Source organism: Rhinoraja longicauda, chromosome 8, assembly GCF_053455715.1.
Source record: "Rhinoraja longicauda isolate Sanriku21f chromosome 8, sRhiLon1.1, whole genome shotgun sequence".
NCBI classification, from domain to species: domain Eukaryota; kingdom Metazoa; phylum Chordata; class Chondrichthyes; order Rajiformes; family Arhynchobatidae; genus Rhinoraja; species Rhinoraja longicauda.
Genome location: NC_135960.1, coordinates 37,095,202 through 37,108,740, shown reverse-complemented (window position 1 = coordinate 37,108,740; position 13,539 = coordinate 37,095,202). Strand labels below are relative to the sequence as shown.

The window sequence follows — 13,539 nt, the reverse complement described above, 5'->3', positions numbered from 1 at the left end:
GAGCAAGCATGAGAGAGCTGAGCTAAGCCGTCTTGATGGATGAACAAATATTTTTCATAATTTGTGACGTTTTTGTACATATATATGAAAAAATAGATATACGTTAAAATGTCTTCCAAACCTTAGCAGGAGATTGTACATAAGTCTTGGAACACCAATGTAAACACCTTTCTCCTCAGGCTTTGACCCATCCCCAACAGTTATGGCAAGCCATTAAGTAATATTGTACACAGATCTCCTACTTCCTGTCTTGGTTGAATTTCATCTTTGGTCAGCAGGCAGTGTCAGTTAACTTTGTTAACTACTTCAGATTGCAATACAATTTTTGCCCCATTCTGCTTCTTCGCATTTGACGTTGTATTTATTGCTGTATCTATCATCATCTTATATACTGTTTACTCTATGAGCTTCATCTGAACAAAGAGTTTCATTGCTCATTAGTGTACATGACAATTGGTTCTTGAGGTAGTGAAAGGCACTTTCTAATTGCAAGTTTTTTCTTTACATTTGTAAATAAAATGTTACTCCAGATGTTTCTAAAATCACTTCTTGACATTCTTCCAGTTTGAGTAATAAGAACACTAATCCAGTCAGAGATGAAAATCATATACATCTGGAACAAGACATTTAACTTGGAAGCCTATCAGTTTAGGAGCAAGTCAACCTTAATCAGTGATGAAAAATTTACTTGTCTTGAGTTTGCCAATACTAGTTGGGCAAATCCTGGGCTCTTATCACATGGTCATATGATCCCACGTCCTCATACTACCACTATTGGTTTTCACCACGTCTTTCCACTCAGCACCTTGCCTGCCACACCAATTGGAAAATAAATGGGCTGTTCATTTCCAACTCCACCTCCAGCAATTTTCTAACTAAACAATAAATGTGTTTAAAGAAAAATGTAATGATTCAGAAACTCTTTTAATACGTGACTTCAATTTTCTTGTGTTTTAACCCAAACATTATTCTAGAACCTGATTCGTCCCACATTCCAAAGACATGCGGGTTGGTAGGTTAATTAGACACTAATTTGCCCCTCGTGTGGAGGAGAATCTGAGAGTATTGATGAGAATAAAACATGGGATCAGTGTAGGATTCGAGTAAATGGGTGGTTGATTGTGTAGATTTTGTGGGGAAAGAGGTAAATTCTGTGCTGTACCTCTCTTTAACTCTCTGGCAACCTAATATTCATCATGAGCAGGTTTGAGCACACTTCAGCGGAAGCAACCACCCTCAAATAATACTCTCAATAGCTTAAAGACAGGTAGCATTTATGATCTGTCAAGAGAGAAGAATACATATGGAACAAACTCCAAAAGAAGTGAGGGGGTTAAAATAAAATGTATTACAATTGAAATCAACTACATGGTACCCAAAAGAAAAAGCAGTATCAGCGTGTGACAATCTAGAATAACAATGGCAGGGAATTTAATATTGGTAAAGTGCAGCATAAGATGACAGGCATCTTTTGTCAAATGATTCTGGGTCATCATGAATTTTGCATTAAGAAGGGACTAATCAATATATCTGTGTAGCTGGCTAGTAAAACACAGATTTTGTCGTCTAGACCTTGCTTTCATTATGTATACACAGAAGAATTCCTTACCTCTAAGATCCTGTCTCCAGACTGCAGTCTACCATCTTTAACTGCTGCTCCTCTTGGCAGAATATTTTTGACCAGAATAGGACCAGGTCCATGTACACTTGACTCTCTGGTGACTACTGTGAAACCAAGACCTTCTGAACCTGCATGTGGACAGAAATTAAGGGAACGTTGTTGGATTTATTCAATTCAATTTAAAAGACAAGCTTTTAAACACGTCTAAATTCTAGAAACTATTGATACAATTAATGTTTGAATCCATGAAACAATATTGAGAGGTAAAACATCTTGTTTTTTCTAATTAAAAAAAACCAACAACAATTAAAACATGGTTTGCCATATATATCAAATATTAAACTTCTCAAAATCCCCAGTTTATCCAAAATTATTCTACTCGTATCCTGCCACATTCCAATTCCTGTTCTTATATCATGGATTCCAACTAATTTAGTTTTTTCCCATAAAACTCCTTGATTTGATCATTTTGTCCTTGATTTCAAATCCAACCTCGGTCTCATCCTTCCTATCCAACACTCCTTTTAAACTCAGTACAGCCTTGTTCCTCACATTCCCTTTCAACACACCAGGACCACACTTCCCATGCTCCCTGTAACACACTACACTCCCTGCTTTCAACCACTTTCCTCCAGGACAGGCAAGGAACAGAGTTCTCCTGGCCCTTACCTTCCAGCCAAACAGCATCTGTCTTTTATGGATCATTTTTTTGCTATTTTTACCAGCTCCAACAATATTCCACCAACATTGCTCTCCCCTCACTTGTGCTATTTTATAGCAATCAATAGACAATAGACAATAGGTGCAGGAGGAGGCCATTCGGCCCTTCGAGCCAGCACTGCCATTCAATGTGATCATGGCTGATCATTCTCGATCAGTACCCCGTTCCTGCCTTCTCCCCATACCCCCTGACTCTGCTATCCTTAAGAGCTCTATCTAGCTCTCTCTTGAATGCATTCAGAGAATTGGCCTCCACTGCCTTCTGAGGCAGAGAATTCCACAGATTCACAACTCTCGGACTGAAAAGGTTTTTCCTCATCTCAGTTCTAAATGGCCTACCCCTTATTCTTAAACTGTGGCCCCTTGTTCTGGACTCCCCCAACATTGGGAACATGTTTCCTGCCTCTAACGTGTCCACCCCCTTAATAATCTTATACGTTTCGATAAGATCTCCTCTCATCCTTCTGAATTCCAGTGTATACAAACCTAGTCGCTCCAGTCTTTCAACATATGATAGTGCCACCATTCCGGGAATTAACCTAGTAAGCCTACGCTGCACGCCCTCAATAGCAAGAATATCCTTCCTCAAATTTGGAGACCAAAACTGCACACAGTACTCCAGGTGCGGTCTCACTAGGGCCCTGTACAACTGCAGAAGGACCTCTTTGCTCCTATACTCAACTCCTCTTGTTATGATGGCCAACATTCCATTGGCTTTCTTCACTGCCTGCTGTACCTGCATGCTTCCTTTCAGTGACTGATGCACTAGGACACCCAGATCTCGTTGTACGTCCCCTTTTCCTAACTTGACACCATTCAGATAATACTCTGCCTTCCTATTCATACCGCCAAAGTGGATAACCTCACACTTATCCACATTAAACTGCATCTGCCATGCATCCGCCCACTCACATAACCTGTCCAAGTCACCCTGCAACCACATAGCATCTTCCTCACAGTTCACACTACCACCCAGCTTTGTATCATCAGCAAATTTGCTAATGGTACTTTTAATCCCTTCATCCAAGTCATTAATGTATATTGTAAATAGCTGCGGTCCCAGCACCGAACCTTGCGGTACCCCACTAGTTACTGCCTGCCATTCTGAAAGGGACCCATTTATCCCCACTCTTTGCTTTCTGTCTATCAACCAATTATCTTCTTTTTTTTCGCTCCCTTTATAACTCGCTGATCGATTCTTCCATCCCCACCATCCACTCTCCATCTCATGGACCTTTCCCAAGTACCTGTCTTTCATCTCTTCCCTTCCCACATCCAAGGACTCAGTCTTTCCAGGTGAAGTAGACATTAATTTAGACTTCTTCCTATCTGGTGTACTGCATTCCATATTCACAATGTAGTCTCCTCTACAAAGAAGCCACACAGACTGGGCGATCGCATTGCGGAGCAGCAGCATTCAGACCGCAGAGGTGTCCCCGAGTTCTCTTTGCTGGCAAGCTTTCATCCGACATCCCACTGTCTGTGACCTTCTGAACTTTTACAATGCAGCCCAACGCAAGTTTTAGGAACACTACCTCACCGTCACTCTGGGCACATTGTAGTCTTCTAGACTTGAGACCAAACTCTCCAACTTTAGGTAATTCACACTTTCTTTCTGCGTTTATCAGAACCCACTATTTCTGCCTGTCATCCATGTGTGATTTTGACTACAATTCTCTCTCCATTGGTATGATCTGTTTCGCTGGGCAGGCCCACAACCCTGCTAAAAGCAACACAGAAAAGCAACAAGGAAACATAACCTGTTTCTAACTGCAACATTAACCTTTGTGATCTCATTTTATCAAAAATATTCCCTATGTTCTGCCCATCATATTCTGAGGCATCAAATTGGGATGGCAAGAACTGAGAGCTCAATATTCCAGATTACTCAAGATTCCAAACAAACAGGTGCAAAGAGAAGGGAAATGGAGCAGCTACGATAATCAAGAGAGGAATCAGCTTGTTGCTCATTCATGAATTAAGTGCACTGGATAGTGAGATGCAATTAATTTGGGCAAAAATAATGAATGCAAAGGGAAATATAACAGAGATGGAAGTGAGCAATAGGTCCCCAAAGTGTTGCTTTTCAATAGAATTTAATAGAGAGAAATGTGAGTTGTTGCATTTTGGGAAGTCTAACATGAGTAGGCACACAGTGAATGGGAGGACTCTGGGGAGTGTTGTAGAGCAGAGAGATCTAGGAGTGCAGGTGCATGGTTCCTTGAAGGTGGAGTTGCAGGTTGATAGGGTGGTCAAAAAGGCTTTTGGCACATTGGCCTTCATCAGTCAGAGTATTGAGTATGGCAGTTAGGAGGTCAATTGTGTAAGACGTTGATGAGGCCACATTCAGAGTATTGTGTTCAGTTCTGGGTGCCATGTTATAAACTGGAACGTGTACAGAGAAAATTTACAAGGATGTTGCCAGAACTAGAGAATCTGAGCTATAGGGAGAGGTTGAGTAGCCTTGGACACAATTCCTTGGAGCGCAGGAGGACGAGGGATGATTTAATAGTGTATAAAATCATGAGAGGAATAGATCGGGTAGATGCACGGAGTCACTTGCCTAGAGTAGGTGAAACGAGAACCAGAGGACATGGGTTTAAGGTGAAGGGGAAAAGATTTAATAGTAATCTGAGGGGTAACTTTTTCACACAAAGGGTATTTAAGAAACAGTTAGACAGGTACATGGAAAGGACAGGTTTTGAGGGATATGGGCCAAACGCGGGCAGGTGGACCTCGTGTAGATGGGACATGTTGGCTGGTGTGGGCAAGTTGAGTCAAAGGGGCTGCAGGTGGGACTAGTGTAGCTGGGACATGTTGGCCGGTGTGGGCAAGTTGGGTTGAAGGGCCTGTATAGAGTCACTCTCTGACTCTACAATAAAGCATAAGTGAGAAAATATCAAAGGCATGTACAAAAGAGGAACTGCAATTATCATGGGTGATTTAAAACTGCACATTACTTGGACTACTAAACCTGGCAAAGCACCAGTGGAAGAGGAATTTGTGGAGTATCTCAGGAATTAATTCCTGGAACAGTATGCTACCAAACCTGCTCAGGATCAAACTATTTTGGATTTGGTCGTGTATAAAATGGCAGCTTATGAAAAACTGTTATGATTAAGAATCCCCAAGGAAGGAATGATCACACATAGTAGAATTCAAGACACAGTTTGAGGGCAAACACTTGGGGTCCCATTACTAATCAACCAACTTAAATTAGGACAATTATAATGTAGAGTTGTCTGGAGTGGGATGCGTAAATGGACTAAGGAATAGGGTAGTGGATGAGCAGTGGCAGGTATTTAAACAGCTAATTCATAATTCTCAGCTGAAATGTATCCCAATTAGAAAAGAGAATCCCAGGTGAAAGATGAACCATCAAAAGGAAGGGAAGGAGAATATTAAATCACAGATTAGAGCATATGCAGTGGCGAAGGCTAATGGTAGACTAGAGGACTGGGAATTTCACAAGAACCAGTGGCGAGAGACTAAAAAATTAACAAGGAAGGAGAAAATTGATTTGAGAGAAAACTGGCAAGTAATACAGAAACAAACTGCAAAGGCTTTAATAGATATTTTTTAAAAGCGAGAAGGCAGCTCAGGTAAGCGTGGGACCCTAGTGAGAAAGAATATGGAATTAATAATGGAAACAAGAAAATGGCAGAGAAGTTAAATCAATACTTTGCATCAATCTTCATGATAGAGGAGACAGTAAACAGCCGTTTTTCAAGATAGAATTAGATTTAGTTCTAAAGGAATCAAAGGATATGGGGAAAAAGCAGGAACGGGGTATTGATTTTAGATGATCCGCCATGAATATTGAATGGCAGTGCTGTCTCGAAGGGCCAAATGGCCTACTCCTACACCTATTTTTCAATGTTTCTATCCCAAAAAATTCTGATAGACTATTTTCAAACACTATCGAAGAACTTGTAACAATAATTATTGTAGGAACAGAATTTTCCAATTGGACTACAGCAGACAAGTCACCAGACCCCATTGGCCTGTACTCATGGTTTTAAATGAAGTGTCTGCAGAGATATTGGAGCCGTTTGTTGAAGTTTCTCAAAACTCATAGTTCCAGGAAGGTGCCAATGGACTGAAAAACTGCAAATATTCCATTGTTCAAGAAGGGAGACTACATTCTGTTTGCCTAACATCAGCAGTTGACAAGATTCTGAAGTTTATAATCAAGGAAGAAATAGCCAGTCACTTAGAGAATCTTAATGAACTGAAGCCAAATCAACATGGTTTTACAAGAGATAAATCACGTTTGATAATTTTTCTGAGTTCTTTGAGAATGTAGCAAGTCGAGTTGATAGTCAGAATCTTGAAAATGTACTGACTTTAGATCTTGAGAAGGTGTTTGAGAAGATAGCGCATAAACAGCCAAAACACAAGCTAAGAACATGTGGTGTTAAGGGATGTGTGTTAGTGTTTATAGAGGGCTAGTTGAAGACGGTGCCAGACTAAACAGATTTTTTCAAATTGGTAGGATGTAACTAGTGGCACGCCCCAGCATTTTTGGCCTTCTATTATGATTTAGACAATAGACAATAGGTGCAGGAGTAGGCCATTCGGCCCTTCGAGCCAGCACCACCATTCAATGTGATCATGGCTGATCATTCTCAATCAGTACCCCGTTCCTGCCTTCTCCCCATACCCTCTGACTCTGCTATCCTTAAGAGCTCTATCTAGCTCTCTCTTGAATGCATTCAGAGAATTAGCCTCCACTGCCTTCTGAGGCAGAGAATTCCACAGATTCACAACTCTCTGACTGAAAAAGTTTTTCCTCATCTCCATTCTAAATGGCCTACCCCTTATTCTTAAACTGTGGCCCCTTGTTCTGGACTCCCCCAACATTGGGAACATGTTTCCTGCCTCTAACGTGTCCAACCCCTTAATAATCTTGTATGACCTCCAGAAGAGAAAGACTGTAAGGCACCTTTAATACAAGTATCATCCTAAGCATTTTTCCAGAGAAACAGCAGTTCCCGATTTAGCTTGGTATCTGCGCGGAAGTGTACAAATGTGCACACACGCTTAAATCCCAAACTTCTGCACAGCTGTTTGTGATTTCACTCAGAGTCCAGGAGTTAAGTGCAAATTTTCTCAGTTCCCCAGCACTTAAGCTGGGAAATCTGCCTGCTGTTCCTTTGCCAGATCAGACCTGGCACAGGAACAGTGAGGCCATTCACTTGAACACAGGGGATTGGCTATTAGGACAAAGAGGAAGTACAAGGTAATTTACTTTGCGTTTTATTAAGTTGTGTTGAAAACAATTTAAAAGTTGTAAGTTATATGTGTTCTCGTGTTAATTTTCAATTTGTTTTGAATATTGTTAAGCGGATAAGGGATATAAATAATGTTTCATTTTTGAATGCTGGAATCGGCTGTCGATACATTTCTGTAGCCACGTCAGCCTTTTAGCACTGTGCCCTTGATGAACAGATTGGAGCCAACTTCACTGAAGACCTGGTCAAGGTAAGAGTGGGTTTAGCTCACACGATGACCAGTGAGCCAGGCAGCAGCAGGTATCAGATGAAGGGACCCGACCCAAATTGTCGCCTGTCCATTTCCTTCCACAGATTCTACCAGACCCGCAAAGTTCCTCCAGCAGCTTGTTTCTTTTGCTCCAGATTTCAGCATCTGCAGTCTCTTGTGTCTGCCGCAATAGGTATCAGGTGACTGTTTAGGTTTATTTTTGCCACGTGTACCAAGATATAGTGACAAGCTTTGTTTTGCATCCAATGTAATCAAATTAGATAATACTACACATGAATACAATCAAGCCAACTCAAGGACAACAGGTAGAGCAAAGAGAAAGATACATAGTGTAGAATATAGGCCTCAGCATTGTAGCATAACAGTTCCAGCGAAAAAGTCCAATGTCCGCAAAGATGTAGGTTGGAGAATTGGGATTGCATTCTAGCTTATGGAAAGTCATTCAAAAGACCAAGCAGCAGGGCAGTAGTCAGGAGGTGCACACTTTAAAATTTCTATATCTTGTCCATTCCACTGGAATGGCAAAGCACATTAAGTGGACAGAACTGTGTTAAGGGCCTGTTTTCCTCAATCGTTCCTCATATACTGAAGTTCCAGTTACCACAGAAACGAACTGAAAACAGACTTACTGATACTGAGCACTTGAGCAGAAATAAAGGCACAGTTAAAGCAACCTATTTTGTTCTCATCATTTACAGAGCACCAGTTCCTGATACTGAGCTATTTAGCAATTGAATGGATCCAGTTCACCATTTTTCTTCAAAAAAAGACCCTAATTGGCGGATACAATTTGCTTAGGAGATTATGTGTGGTAGGATCACATATATCCATGGAGAATAAGCAGCATCCCAATAATAAGCGCAATATTCCTCATTCCTCATGAGTATAGAAGTTGGGAGGTCATGTTGTAGTTGTATAAGACATTGGTGAGACCGCATTTAGAATATTGTGTTTAGTTCTGGGCACAATGTTACAGGAAAGATATTGTCAAGCTTGTAAGGGTTCAGAAAAGATTTATGAGGATTTTGCCAGGACTAGAGGGTGTGAGCTATAGGGAGAGGTTGAGTAGGCTGGGTCTCTATTCCTTGGAGCGCAGGAGGATGAGGGTGATCTTATAGAGGAATGGAGGAATGGATCGGGTAGATACTTGCCCAGAGTTGGGGAATTGGGGACCAGATGACATCGAGTCTCTTGCCCAGAGTAGGGGAATTGAGGACCAGATGACATCGAGTCTCTTGCCCAGAGTAGGGGAATTGAGGACCAGATGACATAGGGTCAAGGTGAAGGGGAAAAGATTTAGTAGTAATCCGAGGGGTAACTTTTTCACACAGAGGGTGGTGGGTATATGGAACAAGCTGCGAGAGGAGGTAGTTGAGGCTGGGACTATCCCATCGTTTAAGAAGCAGTTGGACAGTTACATGGATAGGACAGGTTTGGAGGGATATGGACCAAGCGCAGGCAGGTGGGACTAGTGTAACTGGGACATGTTGGCTGGTGTGGGGAAGTTGGGCCGAAGGGCCTGTTTCCACACTGTATCATTCTATGACTTTCTATGACTATTAGAATGCAGTCGCAGTGGCAAGACACTATGCCTCCATCGAGGCCTTTGGGGTGAAGTTAAAAAATGAATAATGAATGCATCACATGTATTTGTAATGATTTGATGCTTTGAAATGTTATGCTTAACAAATCAACTACAACACAGAATGGGAATAATGAGAAACATTTGCCATATCCATGTAACAACACAGAAAAAAGTGCTGATCCCAGGTTCTGACTAAAGTGACAGATGAAAAATAGTTAATGAGAATGTTCATTTCCAAAGGGGAAATTTTCTCAGGCCCCAATTGATTTCCAATGCACAGTACACTCCAGTTAATGGGCACCTAGATAATGGGAAATATTCATTAAAAAAAAACATTAGTTGCAGTTGCAGTTCACTGTTTATTCCCCATATATTACCCAGCATTTGCAACATAAAAACAAAAAATAACAACTAACTTCCTTGCCAAAGGCTCTTGTGTACTGAAGTTTCATTCTAAAGAGAAAGTTTACCCGTCTTAATTGTCACGAAAAATAAATTTGCAATACTAAATGTCATAAAAATGGATATCAGTATATTTACCATTGACTCTTGGGGGCTTCTCATTTTATATACTCATCTGCAGAGCATAATAAAAGTCCTAATTGTTATGCTTGCTATTGCCTTTATAACATTCCATAGTAACTGGAGGCAATGCCCAAATAAAGAAAATGTTATGTTAAGCACAAGTCATCCCAAGGCATTTAAAAGCCCATGAATTACTTCAGCAGTCTTGGTTCATTTCCCACCCATTTTACTGTTACTTAAGACCACGATGGGTGCCTCCTCACCTTCATTTTGTACTCTACCAATCTGTTCAACATATCAGCTTCCACTATTTACAGGACCTCCAGCAATTACAGTTTCCTCTCCTTTCCATAGAGTCAGTAACGGGTCCTTCAATCCACTGAGTCTGCTCCCATTATCAGGCACTTTTTTATACTAAAAAAAAGACACAAAGTGCCGAAATAACTAAGCGGATCAAGCAGCATATCTGGCGAACATGGATAGGTGATGTTTCGGGTCGGGATCCTGATTGTGGCGGGGTGAGATGGGACGCAAGAAAGTTAGAAAAGAGGAGGGGCAGGACAACCCCCTCCTCACCAGTATCCACCTATCACTTTGCCCATCCCCATTTCTTTCCCCCTCTCTCCCTTGTACCTCACCTGGACTGGCACCTATTTCTTCCCTTCCATGAGCTTCACAATTGTCTCCCGTTCTTCCCCCCCCCTTTTTCCCCCATTCTCCCCGTTGCCCCATCTGGACGTACCCATTTCTCCCCTCTGCCTCCCCTTCCACTTACATTCATCCCTCTCACTTCATATTCACATGTCAATCCTTTTTTGTCTCACACCTTGTTTTTTTAGCTCTGCCCTTTGTCTAACAATTTGCATATCAAAAAAACCCTGACCTGTATCCACCTATTACTCGTCTCGACCCGAAACGTCACCCATTCCTTCTCTCCAGATGTGCTGCCTGGCCCGCTGAGTTACTCTATCTTTTTGTGTCTATCGCCGCCTATTGGCAAGCTTTCTCCTGCCCTCCTCCCTGCCAACTTTCTTCTCCCCTGCCTCCCTCCCACACACAAGCAGTGAAGACCCGGAACATCACTTATTCATGTTCTCCAGTGATGTTGCCTGACCCACTAAGTTACTCCAGCACTTTGTGTCTTTTATTGTAAACCCACATCTGCAATTCCTTGTTTCAACAGGGGCAGGACAAATATGGCAAGTGATAGGTGGATACAAGTTGAACTGCTGAAGCATAGAGCTACATACTCTAGTATTTGCTAAGGTGGTGCTGAGGTCATTCTCATTATACAACAAATACAAATGTGCATCAAGCAGTGTCTTCTCACTTTTTTCCACAGCTTAGTGGCACTTATCACAGGATTGTTCAACTCGAGAGATTTGTGCACAGAATCTAATCTAACATCCCAGAGTAAAAGAGAGGGAGGGCCAGACTGTAGAAGGTTCAGCCTTTTGGTTAAAACATTGAACCAGGATATTTTTTGTCTGTCAAAACTAAAGAGATCAAGGCCAATGTTTAACTTTCAACTAATGGAGAATGTTATATGGCATTAACACACTGGCTGTAGGACCCAAATAACAATGATTATAATTCATATATTCAATTCTAGTTTGCAGCTCAAAAATACCTTTTTTCAAATCAATTTTAATCTTTTTTCCTTGTTTCTTGCTTCCAAGTCCCCCAATTGATGTTGGTGAGGATGCTTTCCTGGAATGCGTGGAGTGGTGATTGCTCCTCAACTGTTTTGGGCTACTAATCTTCTTTGAAATCAACGGTGAGCTCTCCTCAGCATTATTGGGATAAAACAAATCTGCAGATTTGCCCGGTGGCTTGGAACATAGCGAAGGAGGAATTTTGCTTTTTGAATCATCCTCATGAATGTGGCTTAGAATAGACCCAATTGCAGATTTTTCATAGCGTTCCCTGTTATAACTTGGTACTATTAGGAGTTCGACGGCAGGATATTGTAGTGCTTTTCGAAAAATCTCTTGTGCTCTGCAAATCAAAAAAGAAGAGTTTAATGTTAAAAGGTGCGATTAAGAAAGTTTAGCAACTAAAACATTTCCCACATTTTTCAAATCATTTAATACTCAGGTTAAGTATGCATAATTTTGTAATATCTAGGAATCAATGTAAAGGTAAGCATTCTCCAAATCAAGCACTCTAAGTTAGTGTGATGAAACTTCTGGCACAAGAAATGATTATAATAGAAAATTTATAAATGGCAGCATTGATGCATTTGAGGGGTAACTTAGGCCTCTGTGAACAAGTACATTTAAGAGTGGGGGAGAATTATCATAAGAGTAAGAGGCATACAAAGTATGAAGTGGGGCATCTCCAACTGGGATAAAGAGAATGTAGAGCTGTTCTGTAGAAGTGCACCATGTACAAATTGCACTCATCCAGGCAACCCTGACATCTCACAAATCTGTCATCTCTTGCCAAATCGGAAAAGTAAATAATCTGCAGATACTGAAAATCTGAAAATGAAAACAAAAAATGCTGTAAGCAGTTAAGAGGTCAGGCAGCATCTATGGAGAGAGAAAAACTAAAGATAATGTTTTAGGTTAATAGAGCTTCATCATAAATAATATTCTGAAAGATTAACCCAACTTTTCCCTCTGCAGGTGCTTGCTGTATATTTCCAGCATTTTCTGTTTTTATACCAGGCAAGGTAAATTCTGGGATCTTTCCTGCATCAATTGAAAACGAACAAAAATAGCCGATCACCCAAACAGAAGTCCATCATATAAAATAGTCTGTTTTGTTTCGTAAAGCAGATCTTTTAGAAAGCTTGCAAATAAATTGTAGTCATGCGGGCTGAGAAATGGTCACACTTACTGAACAAAGACTTTGTCCGTTAATTCACTGTCATTTATTTTGATGATGCACTCATTCTCTTGGAGCAGATTCTCTTTTCTCGAACGACTGTTCTCTTCAATACCGCGGATGTACAGGCCAAGGAATCTAAAGAACAAACAAGCAAAATAAAGCATGTAACTGAGTCAGAAAAGAAAATCATCCAGCTGCCTGGCAGAATGGGGCAGGGAAACAACCCTGGTAGTGAATCCACCATCCTTTCAACCGCCTGTTATATTGACAACCACGATATTTTTTGATTGCTTCAAAGGCAATCTCAAGTGTTGCAACATAATTCAACATTATCTTTCAAAGCAATATGTATCAAGCTTTTCGCATTGAAACTTGCAAAAAATATGTTTGTCACAATTAAGATCAATATACCATCAACTCCCCATCTTTGATCTAACCATTGCAACAAAGTCCTTTTTATCTTTTCCAATATTTACAGCATCAATAAACTCAGATCATTTCTATGTAAATAAATTTACAATTGACCCTACTAATTCCCACTCACTCTTATTTTATAACAATTCCAAATTTCACTGCAGAGTATTTTTTGTACTTTGGCATAAACCCCTCTTTAATTATCCCCATTGCAACATAAATATTGTCAACTTCTCGACCAAATCTAATCCAGAGACAGCAGGTCATTCTATAGAAGCAATCTGTTTGTGTAAAATATGCTTCGATTAAATGTTTTTGGTTGCTTTTTGTTTAG

The 13,539-nt window shown here is 40.7% G+C and overlaps 1 protein-coding gene across 3 annotated transcripts in view; it reads right to left on the bottom strand.

Moving 5' to 3' along the window:
- Positions 1-13,539, bottom strand: part of LOC144595861 (partitioning defective 3 homolog B-like) — a 916,989-nt gene that overhangs the window by 494,234 nt on the left and 409,216 nt on the right. For all 3 annotated transcript variants that reach the window (XM_078403665.1, XM_078403667.1, XM_078403666.1), the window contains 3 exons: positions 12,801-12,926; positions 11,587-11,954; positions 1,610-1,749 (listed from right to left, as the gene is read on the bottom strand). In XM_078403665.1, coding sequence (XP_078259791.1) covers positions 1,610-1,749; positions 11,587-11,954; positions 12,801-12,926 — 634 coding nt within the window. The remainder of the gene's footprint in view (positions 1-1,609; positions 1,750-11,586; positions 11,955-12,800; positions 12,927-13,539) is intronic.